The sequence below is a fragment of the Oncorhynchus mykiss genome, chromosome 2 (assembly GCF_013265735.2).
Source record: "Oncorhynchus mykiss isolate Arlee chromosome 2, USDA_OmykA_1.1, whole genome shotgun sequence".
NCBI classification, from domain to species: domain Eukaryota; kingdom Metazoa; phylum Chordata; class Actinopteri; order Salmoniformes; family Salmonidae; genus Oncorhynchus; species Oncorhynchus mykiss.
Window position 1 is genome coordinate 91779996 of NC_048566.1, and position 15924 is coordinate 91795919.

The 15924-nt window shown below is 43.9% G+C and overlaps 1 protein-coding gene across 3 annotated transcripts in view; it reads right to left on the minus strand.

The window, feature by feature from the left end:
* Positions 1–205: 205 nt before the first annotated feature.
* The window catches only part of lrrk2 (leucine-rich repeat kinase 2), a 56980-nt gene continuing 41261 nt past the window's right edge, over positions 206–15924 (minus strand). For 2 of the 3 annotated variants that reach the window (XM_036958992.1, XM_036958987.1), the window contains exons 37-50: positions 13146–13337; positions 11087–11233; positions 10833–10945; positions 9673–9863; positions 9298–9458; positions 6730–7001; positions 6340–6555; positions 5532–5725; positions 2741–3004; positions 2481–2633; positions 2099–2328; positions 1549–1617; positions 1279–1424; positions 206–1086 (exon numbers count right to left, since the gene is read on the minus strand). In XM_036958992.1, coding sequence (XP_036814887.1) covers positions 1303–1424; positions 1549–1617; positions 2099–2328; positions 2481–2633; positions 2741–3004; positions 5532–5725; positions 6340–6555; positions 6730–7001; positions 9298–9458; positions 9673–9863; positions 10833–10945; positions 11087–11233; positions 13146–13337 — 2324 coding nt within the window. In that variant the 3' untranslated portion in view covers positions 206–1086; positions 1279–1302. Of the gene's footprint in view, positions 1087–1278; positions 1425–1548; positions 1618–2098; positions 2329–2480; positions 2634–2740; positions 3005–5531; positions 5726–6339; positions 6556–6729; positions 7002–9297; positions 9459–9672; positions 9864–10832; positions 10946–11086; positions 11234–13145; positions 13338–15924 lie in introns of those variants that run through there. The other variant, XR_005038802.1, reaches the window with a different exon arrangement.

The window sequence follows — 15924 nt, forward strand, 5'->3', positions numbered from 1 at the left end:
TGTTGGTCTGTCAGGGAAATGTAAACTGTCTTTTGTTTGATGGGATTCACTGAGAGACTCATGGTGAAGGATACATCAATGTGTGGCCTATGTAACGGTGTTGCACTGCCCTCTAGCGTGCATGACAAACATCTTTATATTGTCAGATGACAATCTAAGGACAGGGAGGCAGGCAATATATACCATTTTTACAAAATACAAAACATTGTTTAAAAGTCAAACAGAATTTACTGAGATGCTACATCATACATTACAAGTACAACAGTCATGACATGACTTAACATCTCGCATCTTGACAAAAGACAAGGAATGGGGTCATTTGGTAAACAAACGCATGTATTGAATACATCATCAAATATGGCCCTTGAGAAGTGAGAATTTATTTCCTTTGGCTTTTTTTCCAGTTGTCTTCAGTTTCATTTTATAATGGTGATAACAGGTAAACAACACACATTTATAATGAAAACAACACAAATGAAGCATCCCTTTTAGAGTTTTTTCAGACATACAATTTGTAATAACATTTGGCAGGAGCGTTTCAATTGAAAATAATAAACGGTCTGAGATTAAAATATTCTTTATTCAAAGGCATTTTACTTACATTTAGGTATTGTAGTATACAGTCAACCCCTGGTCAGTGCTTGCAATAGTTTGGGGTGATTATGAAAGTGTGCACTTAAATAAAGCATGCAGATATCCAGACGGCTTTTGGGTTTGGAGAAAGAAGTAAAATATTAAAGTGCACTTAAACAATGTAACCTAAATCAAGTGCACTCGTGTGGTCTCTTCATGGTCTTTGACACGGTCCAAAGTGCCCTGAGAAGTATGGCTGTCAGACAATGTCAGTTATTGAGATAGTTTTATCTCTGTGATTTCAGTGAGGTAACGTCTCCCCCTGTACTGGTACTGTATGTGTGTACTGGTACTGTATGTGTGTACTGGTACTGTATGTGTGTGTACTGGTACTGTATGTGTGTACTGGTACTATATGTGTGTGTACTGGTACTGTATGTGTGTACTGGTACTATATGTGTGCAGAAGACACACTACTTCAATCTTCAGAGAAATCCCTTTTCCATGTGTATTCTGTGAACAATGAAAAGTAAATATAGCAGTAATTGGTAACAACTGAAATGGTCTTTTTGCCATGGTTTTACTATTGACTTGATTATTGGTATGGGTAATATACATGGGCAGTGTAGTACAGGTGTTATGGTTTTTACTATTGATGTGTATAGGTAGCATTAATGGAGCGTGTGGTGTAGTACAGGTACGTACCAAGCTGTGGGCTCAGTCAGTGACTCAGTCGTTTTGCTGCTCTCTCATCTTGGCTGTGATCTCCTCTCTCATCTCACAGTGTTTGTTGAGGTCCTTGACCTCCAGAGGCAGAGAACTGTTCCACACCATCAGTACAGACTCCTCGTCTGGGAGCACACACACACACACAAACAAAACACAGACCCACACACAGATTGTACTCTCAATATCTCATTTAGGTTTTCTTGGGAAATTCTGTGTAGTTGTTAGGTCTTTGTCATTGTTTCTTACCATATTGATTCTTATCTTGGGACAGTCTTCTTCCCAAAACCAGGACCACATTCTTACGGTTTAGTGTTTCTATGATATGAAAATAATACACGAGTTCGTGAAACTTTCACCACTGTGCAAACAGGAAGCAGACCTGGGTTCAAATACTATTTCAAATATCTCAATTACTTTCACATTCGAAGTACGTATTTAGATATTTTTTATTTGAAACAAAGAGTAGTTGAACATTTTAATGTATTTAGAAATATACTCCCATGCACTTTACCCAGGTATTTGAAAATCCTCTTAAATACAACTGCGTTGACTATTAGCTTTACAAATAACCATTAAAATACTTGTTTTGGGCTGTGTATTTGAAGTGGCAGACTTACCATTAGGCAGAAAAGGCAATTGCCTCAGGCCTCACATCACCAAGGGGCCTCATGAGCTTGGCATATTAAATAAATAATTATACTAGTAATCATTTAAAAAAAATCTATCTATTTATATATATCTGCTCGAGGCCCCCCAATGAGAAACATAAACAGCCATACAGATAGACAGTCGTTACCTATAAAAACAGAGGCCATGCTGCGTATGGACTGGCAGTGTGGGCTGATGACCTGCAGCAGCTGGAGGTTGGCCAGCTCTACCAGGAGGAGGTGGCCTCCCCGGGTGCCGATCCACAGGGTAGTGGTGGTTTGCTGCACCAAGAGGGACTTGATGTTCGCCCAGGTTGGAGTATCCGCTCCAAATTCAAACTCTGAATTAGCCTTTCTGGGTTGCCGGCTGGAGTCGTGTCTATGGGCCAAGAACACAGAGTGGGTTCAGGCAGTGGTTCCCAAACTGTGGGGCATGTGAGGGGTAGGCGGAGGGGTGAAACAATTTAGGAACCACTTTCTTTTTTTCCCACAGCAGTGGAAACGTGTGTGTGGTGTCAGAGTGGAGCTGACCTGAGTAGTTTGGCACAGTCAATGCTGTCAATCATCCGCTCACTCTTCTTATTCCACACCTCCACGCTCTGCCCTCCAGCCTTGCTGAGGTACACATGCTTCTCCACTACCATACGAGACACACACGGCTCACAGCTCACCGCATGATGCTGCCTGGGGAGAACACACACACAGAGCAACTCACTTCACACTTAGAAAACAAATCAACAGCCCTGCAGGCCGCCAAAATATCGGGTTACATCTCTGAAGGTGACACTCACTGGAAGAGGCTGTTGGGTTTAGTGTCAATGGTCTTACAGACGCCATAGTCGGCGGTAAAGGAAAGGATTCTGGTCCCACAGCCGGCCCACACCGTGGTCCTGTCCAGGGAGTGACCTGATTGGCCCAGACACATCACTGGGGTGTTGACGTTCCCGATGTGCAACGTCTTGACTGGCTGGCCATTCTCCACCTGGAGCGCAGAGTCCTCATAAACCGTCAGAATTCCATTTGCTGTCCCAACTAACAAGTAATTCTTTCTTTGACTGAAATTAAATCCAAAAAAATCAGTGTCAGTACTTTACTTGGTAACATAATGTCACTGTAAATACACATTAAATATCGTATATTCTACCTTTACCAGATGTACTTTTCCATGTACAGCTATTTGGAACGAGCATAGCATAGCAGTAGTCATAGCCATAGCATAGCAGTAGTCATAGCCATAGCATAGCATAGGGTTCGATACCGTGACCAAAACAGACTCACTTGCGACCTTTTGACTTGGCAGTCCAACACACATTTATTGGTCGCAAGGTTGCCGGGGAAAATGTTTTACCTGGTCATGCTTTTTTAAAAATGTATTATTATTTATATTTTATTATAATTTATTCAACAGTAATGTGCAATTGACCAAAATGAAAACAACTTTCAGAAGAGGCAACAACTGCACGGGAATGCCCCTGTCTGTGTGTGTCAGTCGATTATCCCGTCAGTCGCCCTCTTGGGCCAGTGAAAAAAGCATAGTAATAATGCTATCTTTAGTGTAGGCCACATAATTGATAAAAAAAAACCAGAATGATTCCTGAAGCAGTTTGTTCGTCATGGAGATTATTTATCACACGTGCACTGTCCACATACAGTATAGCCTATAGATAATCTGTCGGGCAGAGAGCGTACAGCTCTCAAACAACTGGTTGTTGCGTGGAGTGAAGACCCACAGAGGTAGAAAGGATGTTCCAAGTTATGGCATCTACCAGTAAATGCCAAGTCAAGAATGGGCAAATCGGGCAGCGGAGGCCGTCTCAAAATAACGTCTGGAATGGAGTCATTGGAATGGTATCAAACACGTGGTTTCAATGTGGTTGATACCGTTCCACCAACTCCATTTCAGCCATTACTATGAGCCGTCCTCCCCTCAGCAGCCTCCACTGAAACGAGGTATTTAAAAAGTTTAAAGTCTTGGCTGAATATTGCGATGCACAATTCAGTCAACATGGAATAGTCTACCTTGAAAATCTGACATTACTTCGTTGATCCTTGAAAAGTCATCGAAGTCATGGATGCCAATTTATAAATTCCACTGCTCCAATATAATAATTATGTAATTTCATTAATGATCAGTTTTTATGAGAGATGTAGGCTCTTTCGTTGTTTAAAGCCATTTCAATTGAAGAATGTTGCGCTAGCCTGTTGCGCTTGTTGAGGTTATCATGAGCAAGACAACATTGAATAATGGCTTCAACTTGGTTTTCCATACAAAGTGTTCCATTACAAAAGGTTGCCTTCTCATTTTAAAACAGGATACAGTAACCCCTCAATAACTCTTCAACATCTCAAATGGCGAGACTGACTAGCTATGGACAGACTTCATTAGCGCGTTTGTGTCGGGAGCAATGCCCACATTATTCGGACATATTTTAGAAAGTAAAAATGATGTGAATGTCAATGCCATTGGGTAAGCAGGCCTATTAAAATATGCATTATTCTTAGTGGTAATGCATACTTTTTTGCATTCTTTTTTTGCATAGATTTGTGGGGAGCTGTTTTGCTATAGGCTATTACAACAATTAAATATAAATGTAAGTCCTTGAAAATGTTAATTGTTTGTCACTGGCAAACTTACCTGAATGCCAAGCCCTGCTCTGTGCGGTGTGCATAGGGTCTATAAGTCTACCACTTTGTGTAGCTGTTAGCGATGCTAATGTTAGCCTAACTGTTTTCGGGTGGATGGAAAGGCTACAAAGTAGCTTACCTGGCAGAATCATGATTATTTGCATCAATCCAGTGGCCATTTGTTTTCAAAACTCCATCACATGTGCACAGCGCGGGAAGTAGGGGTGCTGAGAGTGCTGTAGCACCCCTGAACAATCTCAAAATAAATAAATATTTCACAAAAGCATTGCACTGGGCCTTTACTATTGCTGTTTTAGTGGACCAATACAGCCATCTGTAGAAACACCTCCACAACTGGCTGACATGGTGCAGACCCGAATTAAAGGGTAACTACAGATTTTTTTTAATTTAAATTTCTCAGATTTTCCCCAGACCTTAAAAATGGTCACCCCCGATGGGGTTTAAGCATTGTTATGGACTTAGAACATCCAATTTAGTTGTTTTTCTATAAAAAATAAAGTGTGATCTTGAGAGCGAAAACCTGAAGAAATGCAAGGAAATCAGTCCATCTCCCCACTAACTTTTTTGTTTTTTGCCTTGGCATAATTGTAAAAAATTCTGCCCTCTAGAGGATTTCTCAGAAAATTACACATAGCATTTTAAAATCTGCAATAAATACATTTTGTACTTTATTTGAACAGTCTCTTTCCTTTGCTGTTACAGTAAATATATCCAAATCAATGTAAGAACACAAGGGCATGCTAATGTAAAAGATGGCTAGCCATCATTAGCCTGGTTCTGTATGGAATGCAGGCACATTATGGGACACAGGTCAGGTCAGGTCATTATCAATTATATATATATATTTTTTTATAAACAAATTTGGTGTGACCAAATGATGTTAGTGCAGAACCTTGATATAGCCATAGCTTAGCATCTAGTCTGACACTCTCTTACCTGCGCTGAGGTTGTGTGTGGAAGAACAGTGATGTCACAGCGTCGGTGACACTCTGCAGGTTGTGCCAGTTGGACAGGTTCTGAGTGCTGATCATGACCAGTGCCCCTGATTGTGTACCAGCCACCAGCCAATCACAGGCTTCGTCTGGGACTTGGACAGTCACCAGGCATAAGACAGGACTCGTGTCAATCACCTGCAGGGAGAAGACAGACATTAGCATTGAGGAATACGGGAATTTTAAACACAGATTAGTCTGTGTTTGTGTATTGTGAGGACTTACAGTACCAAAGGTTTGGACACACCTACTCATTCAAGGTTTTTTCTTACATTTTTACTATTTTCTACATTGTAGAATAATAGTGAAGACATCACAATTCTGTAGTAACACAAGTGGAGTCATGTAGTAACCAAAAGAGTGTGCAAAGCTGTCATCAAGGCAAAGGGTGGCTACTTTGAAGAATCTTAAATATAAAATAGATTTTGATCAGTTGAACACTTTTTTGGTTACTACATGATTCTATATGGTATTTCATCATTTTGATGTCTTCACTATTATTCTACAACGTAGAAAATTGTAAAAACATTTGAAAAACCCTTGAATGAGTAGGTGTCCAAACTTTTGACTGGTACTGTATGTCAAAGATACCTGTATTGTGAGGACATATGTTATTGTTTGAATAGCTGAGCTCTAATTATCTAGCTGCAGTAATACATTTACTGTTAGAGCTGGTATTGTATTGTAAACAAGTACTTTGCAAATCTCTACAATGTGAGTGCCTGCGTTGAGAGATCCTCTATTATGAATACCTGTGTTGTGACTTTCTCAGTCTCCAGGTCGATAGACGCGACACAGCCCAGTCTCCGTGTGCTGCTGCCCCCTCCCACCCAGGCCCTTGGGTTAGAACTGGGGCCGTTGCTGGCGCTGCTGTAGCCCACCGTGAAACACTCAGCATTGGAAGCTCTGCTGACCACCAGCTCCTTCATCAGACACAGCATCTCCCCAGAGTTCAGCCTCTCAAACACCTACAGTACACAGGCAAATATTGTCAGAGTTCATCAAACACCTACACAAATGCAAGTAGTCAGTTTAGTCACACCTTTACATAGTCAGTTCAAAACCTACAGACAGTCAGTGAAACATCTACATTTCACACACAGCCAGGCAGAGACAAGTAGCAGTAACAGTAGAACAGTTACCTGTGTGGAGGTGGGTCTGTCCTGGGGATTCTCCCTCATACAGTCCTTCATTAGGCCTTGGAAGCCTGGCCAGGGGGAGCAGCCGTGGTGCCTCACTGGGTCTGGCAGCTTGCCCTGCACAGCGATCTCGTCAAACTCGCTGGGGAACTTCATGCCATCTGAGATGCGCTCACCACAGGTCAGCAGGTCGTATAGCAGCAGGCCGAATGAGAACACGTCTGCCTGCTGGTTGTAGATCACATTGCCCCGGGCAACCTCTGGCGCCCGGAAACCTGGGTGGGTGGAGAGAAAAATGGTGAGGGGAGAGGGAGGGAGAAAGAAGGAACAGAGACAGAGAGTAAAATAGAGGAGGAGTCATGGGGCTAGAGGAGGACAGAGAGTAAAATAGAGGAGGAGTCAGGGGGCTAGAGGAGGACAGAGACAGAGAGTAAAATAGAGGAGGAGTCATGGGGCTAGAGAAGGACAGAGACGGAGAGTAAAATAGAGGAGGAGTCATGGGGCTAGAGGAGGACAGAGACAGAGAGTAAAATAGAGGAGGAGTCATGGGGCTAGAGAAGGACAGAGACGGAGAGTAAAATAGAGGAGGAGTCATGGGGCTAGAGGAGGACAGAGACGGAGAGTAAAATAGAGGAGGAGTCATGGGGCTAGAAGAAGAGGACAGAGACAGAGAGTAAAATAGAGGAGGAGTCAGGGGGCTAGAGGAGGACAGAGACAGAGAGTAAAATAGAGGAGGAGTCATGGGGCTAGAGGACAGAGACAGAGAGTAAAATAGAGGAGGAGTCATGGGGCTAGAGGACAGAGACAAAGAGTAAAATAGAGGAGGAGTCATGGGGCTAGAGGAGGACAGAGACAGAGAGTAAAATAGAGGAGGAGTCATGGGGCTAGAGGAGGACAGAGACAGAGAATAAAATAGAGGAGGAGTCATGGGGCTAGAGGAGGAGGACAGAGACAGAGAATAAAATAGAGGAGGAGTCAGGGGGCTAGAGGACAGAGACAGAGAGTAAAATAGAGGAGGAGTCAGGGGGCTAGAGGAGGACAGAGACAGAGAGTAAAATAGAGGAGGAGTCACGGGGCTAGAGGAGGACAGAGACAGAGAGTAAAATAGAGGAGAAGTCAGGGGGCTAGAGGAGGACAGAGACAGAGAGTAAAATAGAGGAGGAGTCATGGGGTTAGAGGGGGACAGAGACAGAGAGTAAAATAGAGGAGTCATGGGGCTAGAGGGGGACAGAGACAGAGAGTAAAATAGAGGAGGAGTCATGGGGCTAGAGGAGGAGGACAGAGACAGAGAGTAAAATAGAGGAGGAGTCATGGGGCTAGAGGAGGACAGAGACAGAGAGTAAAATAGAGGAGGAGTCATGGGGCTAGAGGAGGACAGAGACAGAGAGTAAAATATAGGAGGAGTCATGGGGCTAGAGGGGGACAGAGACAGAGAGTAAAATAGAGGAGGAGTCATGGGGCTAGAGGGGGACAGAGACAGAGAGTAAAATAGAGGAGGAGTCATGGGGCTAGAGGGGGACAGAGACAGAGAGTAAAATAGAGGAGGAGTCATGGGGCTAGAGGAGGACAGAGACAGAGAGTAAAATAGAGGAGGATTCATGGGGCTAGAGGGGGACAGAGACAGAGAGTAAAATAGAGGAGGAGTCATGGGGCTAGAGGAGGACAGAGACAGAGAGTAAAATAGAGGAGGAGTCATGGGGCTAGAGGGGGACAGAGACAGAGAGTAAAATAGAGGAGGAGTCATGGGGCTAGAGGAGGACAGAGACAGAGAGTAAAATAGAGGAGGAGTCATGGGGCTAGAGGGGGACAGAGACAGAGAGTAAAATAGAGGAGGAGTCATGGGGCTAGAGGGGGACAGAGACAGAGAGTAAAATAGAGGAGGAGTCATGGGGCTAGAGGGGGACAGAGACAGAGAGTAAAATAGAGGAGGAGTCATGGGGCTAGAGGAGGAGGACAGAGACAGAGAGTAAAATAGAGGAGGAGTCATGGGGCTAGAGGGGGACAGAGACAGAGAGTAAAATAGAGGAGGAGTCATGGGGCTAGAGGGGGACAGAGACAGAGAGTAAAATAGAGGAGGAGTCATGGGGCTAGAGGGGGACAGAGACAGAGAGTAAAATAGAGGAGGAGTCATGGGGCTAGAGGGGGACAGAGACAGAGAGTAAAATAGAGGAGGAGTCATGGGGCTAGAGGGGGACAGAGACAGAGAGTAAAATAGAGGAGGAGTCATGGGGCTAGAGGGGGACAGAGACAGAGAGTAAAATAGAGGAGGAGTCATGGGGCTAGAGGGGGACAGAGACAGAGAGTAAAATAGAGGAGGAGTCATGGGGCTAGAGGGGGACAGAGACAGAGAGTAAAATAGAGGAGGAGTCATGGGGCTAGAGGAGGAGGACAGAGACAGAGAGTAAAATAGAGGAGGAGTCATGGGGCTAGAGGGGGACAGAGACAGAGAGTAAAATAGAGGAGGAGTCATGGGGCTAGAGGGGGACAGAGACAGATAGAAAGGGATGAAGGAAAGGAATTTGAAACATGCTGAGATTTTCCCTAAATGTACACTGCAGGGTTAATTCCTACCTGGGGTGCCCTCAGAGCTCCTGACCCCCATGCTGCAGCAGCACTGAGCGATGCCGTAGTCTGTGATCTTAGCGATGGTCTCGGAGTCAGTTTTCAGGTTGAACAGCAGCACGTTGTGAGGCTTCAGGTCTCGGTAGATGATCATGGACGAGTGGAGATACCTGGCAATATGGAAGGGAGGTAAAGTGAGGAAACACTGATGTACAATGTGTCTAAATTGAGAGTTCCCAATATAGATCATCAATTCAAATTTGTTTGGGTATACTATAGACATACTTGGAAATAACTGAATATCATTGACACTTTGTCTGATGCGTGTGCATGTTCTTGTGGGCATACACCTGTATGCATGTGTCTATTGAGCGATTAACCTACCTGAGCCCGTCGGCCACCTGCAGAGCAATCCTGTGCTGGAGCTTGCGGTTGAGGCTGCTGTTCTCGTGTTCAAACAAAGAGTCCAGGGATCCTCTGGGGGCTAACTCCATCACCAGGAGATGAGGGGCCGCCCCGGCTGCCAGCAGCCCCACCAGGCTGGGGTGGTGGAGACGACCCAACACTACCAACTCCTGGAAAGAGACAGAAGGAAAAGAGAGACCAACTTAGAATACTGCTTGTCTAGCCTGAAGACAGTGTCACGCACACGCACGCACACACACACACACACACAACCTGGCCTGACATATCACATTAAATTATTCCGCTGCTCGTTCGTTACATACTTAGTCTAAGACTGCCATCATTGAAGTGGTTTGTGGTGACGTCAAAATGAGGGGTGTTGTACAAAAAGTCATCAGCGATAGGATCATCTCTAACCGGAGCAAAGAGTCTGGATAGCCAGCAACTGCTTATCGGATCCATTTCCAATCAGTCAATTCAGGAAGTAACCTGAAATTCCTATTTCCCAAATTGACCCCAACCTCATAGCTGATATACCTTCTCCAGGACTAGATACAGTGCATTCGGAACGTATTCAGACCCCTTGACCTTTTCCACGTTGTTACGTTACAGCCTTATTCCAAAACGTCTTAAATACAATCCTGTTTTGGCGCTATACGGACAATTCCTTCAACCTCATGGCTTGGTTTTTGCTCTGACATGCACTGTCAACTGTGGGACTTTATATAGACAGGTGTGTGCCTTTCCAAATCATGTCCAATCAATTGAATTTACCACAGATGAACTGCAATAAAATTGTTGAAACATCTCAAGGATGATTAAGGGAAACAGGATGCACCTGAGGTCAATTTCGAGTCTCATAGCAAAGGGTCATAGCACCTGTTTTGCTTTGTCATAATGGGGTTTTGTGTGTAGATTTCTGAGGAATAGGTTTTATTTAATCCATTTTAGAATAAGGCTGCAATGGAAAACGTGTAAAAAGTCAAGGGGTCTGAATACTTTCCGAAGGCACTGTAAGTCTGTTTTTTCCTCTATATCTCTCCGGGACCAGCAATGATCACTATAACTTCCTGGTCTTGGAGCTATTCTCCAGCTCTTCCTGCCGACACTAAAACACCTGACTCAGATTATTAGATTACCTGTCGGAGTAGTCGGTGTATATAGAGATCAGAGGCATGCTTGTTGAAAATCTTCACTGCCACCTCTTCATTTTTGTAGATGCCTCGATAGACAGACCCAAAACCACCATCCCCTACATTCAGAAAATGAACAAATTTGTGTCATTGACACTGCAGCTGTTGAAAGAGACGACAGTCCCACTGACCTTTCTGAGCTTTGTGATTTGCCTGTAAATGAAAAACACGATACAAATAAAATTATTATTGTAACTGACCCAGCAGATTCTCCTTTGTAAGGTCTATCTCAAGCTCCTCGCTGTCAAGGATGATTCCAGCAGGCTGGTCACTGAGGATCAGGTCTGGAGCAATCTGAGAGATTGGCACTGTGCAGCGAGGGTCCTCCGGGTTTACCAAAAGACAGTCTACAGGAGGAAGGGAGATTGGAAAAGAGAGAGAGAGATCAGGCATAAGTTAAAGGTCCAGTGGGATCAAAACTGTGATTTCCTGTGTTTTATATATATTGCCACATGATGTTGGTATAATACTGTGAAATTTAGAACATTTGAATAATTCCATTTTAGGACTGCTGAGTGGCGCAGCAGACTAAGGCACTGCATCTCAGTGCTAGAGGTATCACTACAAACCCTGATTTGATTCCAGGCTGTATCACAATCGGCCGTGATTTGGGGTCCCATAGGGCGGCGCACAATTGGCCCTGCGTCTTCCAGGTTAAGGTTTGCCCGGGGTAGGCCATCATTGTAAATAAGAATTTGTTCTTAAACTTGATGAGTGTAAGGGGCAGTATTTTCGTTTTTGGCTAAAATAACGTACCCATTTGAAACTGCCTATTTCTCGGGCCCAGAAACTAGAATATGCATATAATTCTAGAAAAGATAGAAAACACTCTAAAGTTTCCAAAACTGTCAAAATATTGTCTGTGAGTATAACAGAACTGATATTGCAGGCAAAACCCAGAGGAAAATCCAATCAGGAAGTGCCTCTTATTTTGAAACCTTTCTGTTCCTATGCATGCCTATCCTCCATTTAAAGGGATATCAAACAGATTCCTTTTTCTCTGGCTTCCCTAAGGTGTCAACAGTCTTTAGACATAGTTTCAGGCTTTTATTTAAAAAAATGAGGGTGTAAGATCACATTGCGTAAGTGGATAGGTAGGGGCTCTCAGAGTGAGTTTTTGTGCTACAGAGTAAAGCCGCCATTGTTCCTCCCGCTGTTATTGAAAAACCTACACACTCGGTTGATATATTATCGAATATATATTTTAAAAACTACCTGAGGAATGATAAAAAAAAACGTTTGACATGTTTCTATGAAGACTATTTGGAATTTCCGTCTGCGTTGTCGTGACCGCTCTTTCCTGTGGATTTCTGACAAACAAACGGAGGTATTTTGGGTATAAAAATAATCTTTATGGAACAAAAGGAACATTTGTTGTGTAACTGGGAGTCTCGTGAGTGAAAACATCCGAAGATCATCAAAGGTAAGCAATTTAATTTATTGCTTTTCTGACTTTTGTGACCAATCTACTTGGCTGCTAGCTGTTTGTAATAGTTTGTCTACTGAGAGAGATGTTCTTACATAAACGCTTGGTATGCTTTCGCCGAAAAGCTTTATTAAATCTGACACGCCAGGTGGATTACCAACAAGCTAAGCTGTGTTTTGCTATAATGCACTTGTGATTTCATGAAAATTAAATATTTTTAGTAATTGAATTTGGCGCGCTGCAATTCAGCGGATGTTGATGAATATGATCCCGCTAACGGGATGGGTGCGTCAAGAAGTTTTAACTAACTTGCCTAGGTAAATAAAGGTTAAATAAAAAAAATATGTGTAAGGGCTGTTTGAAAAGACCACCTGAAATTTCAGCCTGTTTTGTTGGGATGGAGATTTGGCCTGGTAACATCACCCGACAGTAAATTAGTTAATAGACCATTAAGAAAGAGAGTTCCAAACCTCTGCCAATAACAGCTAGTTTTCTGTTTTTCATCGCCACTCAGACCACTCCCAGACAGTCCTAGCAAAATTATTGCTTGAGAAATCGCTCTTTGCTAAGAAGCTATGTTTGCTTATTTTTTACCATTCAAAAAAAATCACAGTAAGGTGATTTGATATTGAGATAAAAACGGCTACATTAGACTTTTAAAAAGGTATTGTTACATTAAAGTAGCTCTTCGTGTATCTCTCCCATGAATTTAAGAACATCCACAATTGCTTGTAGTGTTACCAAATTGTTGTGATTTCTTTCAATTATGATATTCCAGAAACATGACTAACACAGGTATCGATTGTGTCAAATCCAAGCGTTAAAAGACATACCTTTATCTATGTGAGTGAACAGGTCCTCCAGCAGTATCTTGCTCCACTCCTGTCCATCCTTGAAGCTGTACAGAGCCCATTTCTTCAGCAGGGTCTCTCCGTTGCCATGGATATCAGTGGTGAGGAGACCAGGGAACCACTCCTCCAAGAGAGAGTCAACATGGTCCACTACCTGACCCAGTAACACACGACCTGAGGAGTAACACAACCATCATCATCATCACCACCACCACGTCACCCAGTAAACACACAACCTCTGTATTGAGCTAAAGAGCTGCCGCTTTCAAGGAAAAGGACGCCAATCCGGATGCTTATAAGAAATCCTGCTACGACCTCCGACAAGCCATCAAATAGGCAAAGCGTCAATGCAGCAGTAAGATCGAATCCTACTACGCCGGCTCTGATGCTCAAAGGACGTGGCAGGGCTTACAAACTATCACTCATTACAATGGGAAACCCAGCCGCGAGCTGCCCAGTGACGTGAACCTACCAGATTAACTAAAAGGCCTTCTATGCTCGCTCGGATGCAAGCAACACTGAACCATAAATGAGAGCACCTGCTGTTCCAGACGACTGTGTGATCTCACTCTCCATAGCCGATGTAAGACCTTTAAACAGGTTAACATTCACAAGGCTGGGGGGCGGAATACCAGGACGTGTACTCAGAGCATGTGCTGACTAGGTGGCAGGTGTCTTCACTGACATTTTCAACCTATCCCTGAACCGATCTATAATACAAACTTGTCTCAAGCAGACCACCATAGTCTCTGTGCCCAAGAACGCCAAGGCAAGCTGCCTAAATGGCTATCGCCCCGTAGCACTCACATCTATAGCCATGAAATGCTTTGAAAGGCTGGTCATGGCTGACAACACCATCATCCAAGACACCATGGACCTACTCCAATTCGCATACTGCCCTAACAGATCCATAGATGACCATCTCTATTGCACTTGTCATGGCCTCTCCTCTGCAGTGCAGGGGCGGTTCCTCCTGCAGGCAGAGGAGGGTTGTTAGTGATTGGAGTCACCTGGGCTCAGGGTATTTAAACGGCTTCACTAATCACTCGTCTCTATCTCTCTCTCTTTCTCTCTGCTCCTCCAGGTATGATCCTGTTTGTTTGTTCCTTTGTAGTTTAACTTAGTTTTCACTCAGTCATATTCACACACACAGACTCACGCATCCATGCACTTTACATACACCTTACATTATGATACTTTCACACCTAATTCCTTTTTCTTTGTTTAAAGTTAATAGTTTTGGTTTACAATAAAGAACCTTTTTGATTGGCCTATACCTGTTGTTCGTGTCCCCTCATTTTTGCCACAGGCTATGAGCCGGCCTACACTGTCCTCACCCACCTGGACAAAAGGAATACCTATGTAAGAATGCTGTTCCTTTACTACAGCTCAGCATTCAACACCATAGTCCCCTCCAAGCTCTTCACCAAGCTCCCAGACCCTGGGACTGAACACCTCCAGCTGCAACTGAATCCTGGACTTCCTGACGGACCTCGTCCAGGCGGTGAGGGAAGGTAACAACACATCCGCCATGTTGACCATCAACAGGACGGTCCCTCAAAGGTGTGTGCTTAGTCCCCAAAAAGTTATACAGTTGCTCAATTAATATCATCTTGTCTGGCAGCATCACCGCTTGATACAGCAACTGCAAGGCAACCGACCGCAAGGCGCTACAGAGGGTAGTGACCTCTTTACCAGGCAGTGTCAGCGGAAGGCCCCCCCCAGAACTCTAAGACTCCAGCCACCCAAGCCATAGAAAGTTCTCTCTGAAACCGCATGGCAAGTGGTACCAGTGCATCTGGTACCACACACACACACACACACACACACACACACACACACTACTTTATATTATCTATCCAGTTGCCTAGTCACTTCCCCCCTACCTATATGTACATAGCTACTTAAATTACCTCATACCCCTGCACATCAACTCAGTACCGGTACTCCCTGTATATAGGTATGCTATTTTTTACCTCATTATTGTTATTCACTGTGTACTTATTTCCTGTGTCACTATTTCAACTTTGCATTGTTGGAAAAGGAGCCATAAGGAAGCATTTCACTTTTAGTCTACACTTGTTGTTTAAGAAGCATGAGAAACACAATTTGATTTGATAAATGCAACTTCGTAAGATAAAATGTTCCATATCTTATCATATCGTAATCATATTACACTGCTCAAAAAAATAAAGGGAACACTTAAACAACACAATGTAACTCCAAGTCAATCACACTTCTGTGAAATCAAACTGTCCACTTAGGAAGCAACACTGATTGACAATAAATTTCACATGCTGTTGTGCAAATGGAATAGACAACAGGTGGAAATTATAGGCAATTAGCAAGACACCCCCAATAAAGGAGTGGTTCTGCAGGTGGTAATCACAGACCACTTCTCAGTTCCTATGCTTCCTGGCTGATGTTTTGGTCACTTTTGAATGCTGGCGGTGCTCTCACTCTAGTGGTAGCATGAGACGGAGTCTACAACCCACACAAGTGGCTCAGGTAGTGCAGCTCATCCAGGATGGCACATCAATGCGAGCTGTGGCAAGAAGGTTTGCTGTGTCTGTCAGCGTAGTGTCCAGAGCATGGAGGCGCTACCAGGAGACAGGCCAGTACATCAGGAGACGTGGAGGAGGCCGTAGGAGGGCAACAACCCAGCAGCAGGACCGCTACCGCCGCCTTTGTGCAAGGAGGAGCAGGAAGAGCACTACCAGAGCCCTGCAAAATGACCTCCAGCAGGCCACAAATGTGCATG